Here is a 9,352-nt window from a genome sequence, read left to right on the forward strand (position 1 = left end):
CCTACTTTGTGGATGACGCGGGCAAAGCTCAGAGTCAGGCATTTCAGCCAAGGACCCGCAGCTCTTTCAGCTCAGCAGATGTTAGATGACATTTTGGTCACATTGGTTTGGTTCTCATTGGTAGGAGTACGTGATGCTAAGCCTGAGAGAGCAGCATGTCCTCAGGAACTCAAAGGTCTGTTTGGGCCCCTGCAGCATTCCAACCAACAGGCTGGGCACAGCTCTCCAAAGAACTCACTGGCTCGAGGGGTGCTGCCCACGCCTCACCCTGAAACATAGGGGTGCGTGTGGGTACAAGTATGTCTGCAGTTGACCCTTGAACAACATGGGTTTGAATTGAGCAGGTCCACTTATATGCAGATTTTTTTCAATAAACACTAGGTATATTTTCTCTTTACGATATTCCTCATAACATTTTTTTTTCTAGCTGACTTTATCATAAGAATACAAATAACACAAAGTATGTGTTAATCTACTATGTTATTGGTAAGGCTTCTGGTCAGCAATTGGCTATTACTAGTTAAGTTTTGGAGGAGTCAAAATTATATGGGGATTTCCAACTGCATACAGCGTCAACACCCCTAACCCATGTTCAAGAGTCAACTGTGTGTGTTTGGGAGGATCTGAGAAGTAAAACATGGAGAAAAGGAAGTTGACATGATTTTGATATCTTTAATTGGCTAGGCACTAGACCTATGTGGTTACCTATGTACTAGGTGCAATACCTATTGCTATGGATTGCTTTTTAAAATTTGTATTATTTTACAGATTTGGAAATTGATTCTTATAAGATTATTTAGGTCAGTAAAGAGCCACCAGCATGCCAAATCTGCTTCCTTGACCCCTGCCTGTTTGTCCTACAAAGGCAAAGTTGAACCATTGCAACAAATGGCCCATAATGCCTAAAAGTTTGCCAACTCCTGGTTTAGATGATGTGATGACAATCATACATGTTCTTTCCACCCGAACATATTTTTTCATCCCAAATACCAGTCTATATAGTAATGGTTGTCCAAGATGAAGTCTTCACCTGTCTGCAACAAAATAAAAATGATAATACAGTGAATTATAAAAAACAAAAAATCAATTTAAAGAGCTGTCTTTTCCCCTGATAACATATTACTTAATAAGAAAATGTTTCTCAGACACATGAAAATTAAAGAACGCTAACAGTCCTTGTTAGTCATCTATTTTTAAAAATAATTCCAATTGCACAGCAATAGCACTGACTCCTGGGAAGCACCCTACCCACCATGCTAGCCAGGAACTTGGCTGGCATGACAGGGCTGTCTGAGCACCGTTTCTCCTGCTGTCCTAGTTTTGAACCATCCCCTCCACGACGGCATCTGCAGAGATTACTCAGAATTCTTTAACTGCTGTGATTAATTGCCTAGATGTGTCTGCATTTGTTTCTGCATTCTTACGGCAGCTTCAGTGTTTCTGGAAGCTCTCTTGTTTACGAGTCACTTAACTGGGAGACACACACTCTTGGGTGAGATAGATCATATCAGCCTAAGACCTTTCTAATCGGGTCAGATGGCTCCCACATGTTAGAAAGACTGTGGACCGCAAGCACGTGTACCTGGCTCTAGACGATTCATGTTATCAACAGGCACCTTGGAAATGCCATGGAGATTCTTTCTTCGATATCACTGACATTAAACGGATACCGTCCAGCTGAGTGTTTCTGACTCCTCCCTCTTGTCCCTCTTCTGTAGTGCACGGTGACCTGTGGAGGAGGGATCCAGACCCGATCTGTCCACTGTGTTCAGCAGGGCCGGCCTTCCTCAAGTTGTCTGCTCCGGCAGAAACCTCCAGTGATACGAGCCTGTAATACTAACTTTTGCCCAGCTCCTGAAAAGAGAGGTAAAAAGGACCAGACACTCCTGTCAATTTTACTAGTCTTAAGAGATTTCAAAACCCCGTCATATTTGGTTGTGCAGCTTGTATATTCCACGCCTCTAGGGGGTGCCATTCGCATCAAAGTCTATGTGAGCAGCACTCCTTGGAGGCACACAGGGGACAAATCAAATCCAGGCAGTTCCCCTTCAACATGATCTCTGTGCAGGGAACATTTTGTTCTATGATGAGGCTTTTTAGTTATTAACTTACTTCGAAAGGGAGAAATGGTAATCTTGTGAGCCCATTTTTCTAAACTAAAGTTTAATTGAACAAACACATGAAAAAGGAAATACGTGTGCCAGAGGTTATAGTAATCAGGGGGCTTGCAAGAGTGAACAAGAATTGCCCTCGAGGAGCTCACATTTTAACTGAGAAGACAGATACATTACAGTCCATTACAGTGACTATGTATTGTCCTAGGACTACAGCTGGAATGCTTTCTTAGTTCAAACGAAGTGCAGTGAGTGCTCATGGGAAATCCTTTCAATGAACTATCCCAGCTTATTTCAAACATCACGAAATATTTTTCAGCCTAACCAGATTTCCTTGGGCTAAAGAATCATGTACCTGCTGAGTTTTCATGTAATCACAGCTTTTTCCAAGACTCTCTAGTCTCTTGGCTTAAGCTCATCAGACTGTGGCAAGTCCTCACTTCCCATCTCTGTCTACAGTGTTGTTTATCTACTTCTTAGAGAGCCTTAGCTCCAGGCTCTAGCATCACGTCTCTTCCTCTGCTCTCTCCCCTATCTTATCTGAGGCTTGCACAAGACCAAAATGCTAGTGATATAGCAGTTGCTCAGTCAGGTCACCTCTTGGCAATGCTGGAATTCTACAAACCTGCAGCCTTTCTCAGCAGAAAGCTTATGGGGGGAAACTACACACATTTTGAGCAAATGGTCACATTTTCCCAGACCATCTTTCTTCACTATCAGCGATTTCAAATTTCCACCCTTCAGTCAGATGGCTCCAGACGCAACTACTCATGACTGAGGGAACCAGATCCTGGAGCTCTGTCCCCCAATGCAAGAACTACCTTTTACTCTGAGAGCTGATGGGAGAGTTTGGGGCAGAAGCATTACAGAAACTGGCTTAATTTTTTCCAAGGATCACTGGGGTCACTATTAGGTGGAATGTGTGTGTAAAAGGGAATTTTAGGCAGTGCTGAATCATAGAAAGGCTGCAAGTTGTGAGCTTTGCATGCTGTGACCAGAGGCAGAGTGGAGAGCCACATGTGTGTGGTTTTAGGTGAGCTGAAGGTAAAGGCAACTTAAGGCTTGCATAGAGGGGGAAAACTATCCCGGCCTTGAATGAGAATATCCATGTCGAGGGTAGACCCTAAATATTATTGAAGTCAAAACTCCTTGAGAATCCCATAAAATGACTGGCCCTAACTCCTCAGACATGTATGTATGTTTACATAAATAACATCTTACTTACAGTATCATTTGCATTCTGTATCTCATGAGGCCCTTCTGGGGAGGAAGCCCTGGTGTACAATGTCCTGCTTCTAGTCAATAATCACATCCGTTCTCCTATTTAAACAAAAGTTAGAAAGGACTGGTGTTGACTTAAACCCACTTAGTTGCAGATTGGCTATGGGATTTATTTAAACCTACAGTGTTGCAGCTGGGCCTCCAAACCAGGTGTCCCAGCTCCCCATAATTAGGCTCCTTGTTCCCCAAAGTAACTTGCATGGACCAGCAGCAGCATTGCCTGCATGCTTGTTAGAAATATAGAACCCCAGCACGCAGCATAGACCCTCTAAGTCAGAACCAGTGGTTTCACAAGATCCTTAGGCGATTCTGAATGTGCTGTTCTAGGGACTTCCCTTGGGTGCAAAATGCTACCTCCCAGGCTATTTGGGGAGAATCAGATAATCTCTAGCCAGATATGACTTTTTTTCTTAACATCCACTTTTCCCCCACTTGTTTAAATTTTACCCCCACTTGTTTAAATTTTACCAATAGTCCCTTTTAGTGTCTCAATCCTGTTCCCCCCACCCTCCTACCAAGCCCTAATGGATAAGAAGAACCACTCAGAAGCACAGCCAGGTCAATCCAAGGCCTTTGAGCTGCAGGCCTTCCCCGTAAGAAAAGAGACTGAGCCTTTTCCTAACATGCTAAATACGTTTTCTCATTTTAGAGGATCCATCCTGTGTAGATTTCTTCAACTGGTGTAATCTAGTCCCTCAACACGGAGTCTGCAACCACAAATTTTACGGCAAACAGTGCTGTAAGGCATGCACAAGGAAGAGCTGACGCCCTCCCCAGCCCCTGAGGGCCAGGGTCTCACCTTTCAGGTCAAAGGCCGAGGACTGCAGCAGCTCACAAGAGGTTTGCGGTGTCGAGGGGCCAGCTCTGAAGAACAGAGGCCTGTTTTTCAGTTCCCCAAAGCACATGGTACTCTGAAGCACTTGAAAATGGGAAGCGACGACAAATCTGACTCACAAACAAAAAATAAAAACCATGTTGATTTGCACTGCTCCATGAAAGAAGTGATGAATCACACTGATAGCGTCTTAATTTTGTCAAAGTGAGAATCTGGTCAACTCTGTCATAGCACCCTTTTAAATTCAAAGGGGGATATGTCCCAAAGACATCTGGTTAAAAAGGACCTTCAAGACTTCGGGTCACAGACAGAGCTGGAGGAATTGAACACGGATGGAACGTTTACTTGGAGCTCACAGTTCGACTGCAACTGGACACCCCAAACCAGGAGTTACTCAAGAAGCCAAATGGTGCTCATGACAGTGCTTGCTGCTGGACTAGCAAGCTTCGTGCTATGTTTATTTAGTGTGTGTGTGTTGTTTTTATTATTTTGTTTAAAGTATATTCTGCCTATAGTCTCCAAGACTAAAATTCACAACTTGAAAAGTATTCCAAGGAATATTCTAAAAACAGGGCAACATGGGCTATTTAAGATCTCCACTTAATTGAAATGCACGCTCTGAAAAAAAGCTCATAAGAAAGGTAAATAGTGATGCCCTACACATTATATCAACCTCGTAACTTTTTGGTGCTAGACAGGATCCTCGAGTCTGCTCTTTGGGAATCAGAATTGGTGAAATGTTCATTTCTGGTAAAAATGTAGGAGGAGTTAAATAGCGAAATAGCAGTGTTGAAGGAGAGGAGACCATTATTTGTAATGCTCCCTACTTATTACCAGAGCTGCTTGGAAAATTAAAGGCCACTTGTGGGTTTTTTCCCTACCAACTGACATGTTCAAATCTGCCCGAGGATTTAGTTAACAAGAAAAAAGTAATAGTGGCAATAGAGAAATTCATCTGTCTTCCTGCTATGTTAATATTAATAAATCATAATATGACAAAACCAGTCAATGAATAAGAGTATTTTACAGTCTTTCAGATGATATTTTCAGTCTTCAAAAGCCAGCTGTTGGTTGGCACTAATGAGCTTAAAATTGTTCTCAATTGCAAAAACACCATACTATTTTGCCAAAACCAAAGTAACTTACAAGACTGGGTCCTTCTGTAATTTTTTTGAGATGTGGTTATAAAAGACGTATTTATATCATTCTCCTCCATTCCTCAGTTTTTTGATGAATGTAACCCAGTTTTACTGCTTTAAACGGTCGCAGTTCAAACAGGGATTTGCTAGCTCAGCACAACCAACTAGACAGTGGTTTATTAAATTTAGAGCATCCTTTGTTCCCATTCTAATTAAAATCATGCATTCTCAAATCAGAGAAATGATTAGCATATTCTCTCAACTCTCTTGGCCTAGAGTAGTGGTCATTTTATCAGAAAAAAAGAGTTCTACATCACCACCCTCTGAAAATTTACAAGTTATTTGTTTCTTTATATAATTATCATTTTATTTTATGGAAAAATTAATTTATTAATTAATAGCCTATTGTTATTCTCACTTGCTTCTCTGAGTGATATTAATTCTGAGGAAAAGTGTTGAATAGAACCATGGGTTATAGAGAAAAGTCAAAATATATGTGTAATATGTGTAATATTTAATTATTTTATAAGTTTTATAATAAAGTGTTCTGTTTATCTTTGAAGCTTGTTACGTTCTTGAATAAATTAGTGAGAAGTCAGCTATTTTCAAGGTGATTTAACTGTATAAATGTTAATTTTTCAATGAAAAGTTGAGAAATATTTAGAGATGATTTTTTCTGTGTCTGAGAAAATCAGAAACTATCAAACAATGGGGTGAAATAGATGATATTTGCCACCTTAGGAGGATACTAAATTTTTTTCTACTCTAATGGTCATGTAAATATTTATGGAAATCATCCAAGTTAGTTAGATAAACTTACCATAAATGTAGTTGGTTTTATTTTATTTTTTTCCTAGTTGAAAGTCATTCCGATAAAATTGTTTTGCAAAAAAGAGAGAGAAAAAAAACTAAATAAGCCCAAAACTAAACCCATGCCTATATGGTCAATCTGTGACAAAGGGGGCAAGATTATACAATGGAGTAAAGACATTCTCTTCAATAAATAGTGTTGAGAAAACTAGACAGATGTATGGAAAAAAAAAAAGACCACTCTCTCACACCATATACAAAAGTAAACTCAAAATGGATTACCATGACTTAAATGTAAACCCCAAACCATAAAACTGGAAGAAAATATAGGCAGCAAATTCTTTGACATCACTCTTAGCAATATTTTTTGGGTATTTCTCATCAGGCAAATAAATAATAAGCAGATGGGACAACATCACACTAAAAAGTTTTTTCATTCTTTTGATGGTTCCCTTCATTGTACAAAGACAACCTACTAAATGGGAGGAGGTGCATCTGATAAGGGGTTAACATCCAAAATATATTTAAAAACAACACCATAAAAAAACCATTTGATCTAAAAATGGACAAAGGACCTAAATAGACACTGCCCCAAGGAGGACATACAGGTGGCCAAGAGACATATGAAAAGATGCTCAACATCATGACTCAGAGCAATGCAAATTGAAACCTCAATTAGATCTCACCTCACACCTGTCAGAATAGCTATCAATAAGTCAATGAAAAACAAGCATGTGGAGAAAAGGGAACCCTCCTGCACTGTTGGTGGGGTTGCAAACTGGTGCAGCCACTCTGGAAAACAGTATGAAGGTTCTCAAAAATTAAAAGTAGAACTATGATCCAGAAATTCCACTTCTAGGTATCGGAAGAAACCCAAAGCACCAACTTGAAAAGATATGTGCACCCCTATATATTCACTGCAGCATTATTTACAATAGCCAAGATATGGAAGCTACCTAAGTGTCCACCGACAGACAAATGGATAAAGAAGCAGTCCAATGGAATATTACTCAGCCATAAAAAAGAATCCTGTCTTACCATTTAGAATAATGGATGAGCCTAGCGGATATTACACTAAGTGAAATAAGTCTCAGAAAGACAAATACCATATGATCTCACTTATATGTGGAATCTAAAAAACTAAATAAATGAACACACAAAACAGAAACAAGCTCATAGATAGAGAAAAAGTTGATAGTTGCCAGATGGGAGAGGGGGTGGAAGAATGGATGAATAAGGTGAAGGGGTTAAGGAGTGTAAACTGGCAGTTAAATAGTCACAGAGATTAAAGTTCAGCACAGGGAATGTGGTCAGTAAAACTAAGAATGACATATGGGGTCAGGTGGGCACTAGACTTACTGGGGTGATCGGTAAGTTACATAAATGTTATCACTCTGTTGTGCACGTAAAACTAATATAATATTGTATGTCAACTATAATTGAAAAATAAAATATTTTTAAAAGATGAAAGAATAGGAAACCAGAAAGCAGAAAGAAACTGTGCCTGTGTTCCTTTGGCTGGTCTGCCTCAGATCAGGGCTTAATGGAAAGGCAATGGGCGGTAATTGGAGATAAAGCCCAGAGCTGTGACATCATCCTCAAAGGAAACAATCTCAAAAGGAAACAAAATCAAAGACCTAGAGCTTCACTGACAAATTCTAATTCTGAGGGGTGGGCCCTGCCCCCATTGAGTCGTAGCGAATTTATTTCACCAGAATTGAGTACTCCGTAATCCCCTGCAAAGAAGTTTCTAAAATTTGTACATAATTAGGCCAAGCTTGGGATTGTTCTGGGCCATGATTACAAATTTTACGTGCAGTCCTTTTTATTGAGTATTATACCAAATCCTTGTGTGATCATCGATTTCCTAACCTAACAAACATTCACATTCTTTTTAAAAACTAAAATTAAAGCGCACTTTTTCTCTGGCTTTTCAAATTTTGAATCATCAGACCAGTAGAGAATAAAACTGTCTGGGCAAAGTGAATCCAATTGGCCTGAATAAAAAGTATTTTTCCCTGCGCATGTGATTACAGATGTAACGTGTGGATCATTTCTACACACGTAACTTGAGAGTATATTCAAGAGGATTTTTATGTGAATTATTGCTAATCAGTACACATAAAAAAGAAATTCAGTTAAGAATGAAAAATTGTAGATGGCAGAAAAGAGACAGTATCTTTATACCTTCTGGTAGTAAAATATGGATAAAAGTAACCGTGTGTGTTTAATGGGCGCCGGGTACCGCGAGAATAAGCCCTTCATACGTGTCATCTCATTTACTCCTCACAACAGCCTCGTCAGGGGGACAGCGCTGTGTTCCCATTGCAGACGGGGACTCTGCGGTCGGAGATTCGGCCCCAGGGCACACAGTCATCCGGTGCCGGGTCAGGGTTTAAACCCAGGCCCGTTGGGCCTCAAAGGTTCTCCTCTTGTCACTGCGCTGCACTGCCCTGGGGGAGATGAAACAAAGAGGGCAGGCCTCGGAATCTGCGTGCGCAGAGGACCTGGGAATCGGCGACCTAACCGTGAAGGAGGATGGGCAGAGCCGGGATGGTTCCAGGCGGGGGACTGGGAATGGGAGGTTTGCTGACAGAGTTAGACACTGAGAATCACGATATGAGTGACTTTAGTTCAACAAATTGTTGTGTATAGAGAAGCCATCAGGAGCAATAGCCAGAGAATATATTTTTCTGAATGTGTCCAGTTATTGGTTAGTTTCTGCAGAGTAATGGCAAATTGCCTTACCCACGCACAACCACCATCCTGTCTGACTGTCGTGAAGAGACACTTGCAAGGCGTTTCTAAGTGTTTTCCTGAACTGTGCTTAGTGAGGGTCACAGCTGAGCTCCTAGTCAGGTCATTCAGGAACAAAAAGTCATTTATATAATTGTTGGTTCATTTAACAAACAGATGAGGTTCAAGGGGTGTTTCCAGCATCCTGACTGGGTTGAGAATGAGGCACCAATGTGCAGGAAAAGGAAACCCTGTAGGTCATTTCTCCGACCCCCCCCCCGTTTCCTCCTCTTCCCTGCAGCGCCTTGGCCGCCCCTCTTGGGCTGCCTCTGCCCGCTCAGGTCAGGAGCTCGCCTGACATTACCCAGTGTTGCGTCGCAGTGCCCGCACCACGAGCTGGCACACACCCCTCTAGACGAGCACTCGGTACTCCTGAA

At 41.1% G+C, this 9,352-nt stretch overlaps 1 protein-coding gene across 1 annotated transcript in view; it reads left to right on the forward strand.

Annotated features, from left to right (window-relative positions):
- Nucleotides 1-5,931, forward strand: part of ADAMTS18 (ADAM metallopeptidase with thrombospondin type 1 motif 18) — a 114,147-nt gene extending 108,216 nt beyond the window's left edge. Inside the window, exons 20-21 of the mRNA XM_087827240.1 lie at nt 1,719-1,866; nt 4,045-5,931. Of these exons, the coding sequence (XP_087683366.1) occupies nt 1,719-1,866; nt 4,045-4,160 (264 nt within the window). The 3' untranslated portion in view covers nt 4,161-5,931. The remainder of the gene's footprint in view (nt 1-1,718; nt 1,867-4,044) is intronic.
- The last annotated feature ends 3,421 nt before the right edge of the window (nt 5,932-9,352 follow it).

Source organism: Miniopterus natalensis, chromosome 18 (genome assembly GCF_054644295.1).
Source record: "Miniopterus natalensis isolate mMinNat1 chromosome 18, mMinNat1.hap1, whole genome shotgun sequence".
Taxonomy (NCBI): domain Eukaryota; kingdom Metazoa; phylum Chordata; class Mammalia; order Chiroptera; family Miniopteridae; genus Miniopterus; species Miniopterus natalensis.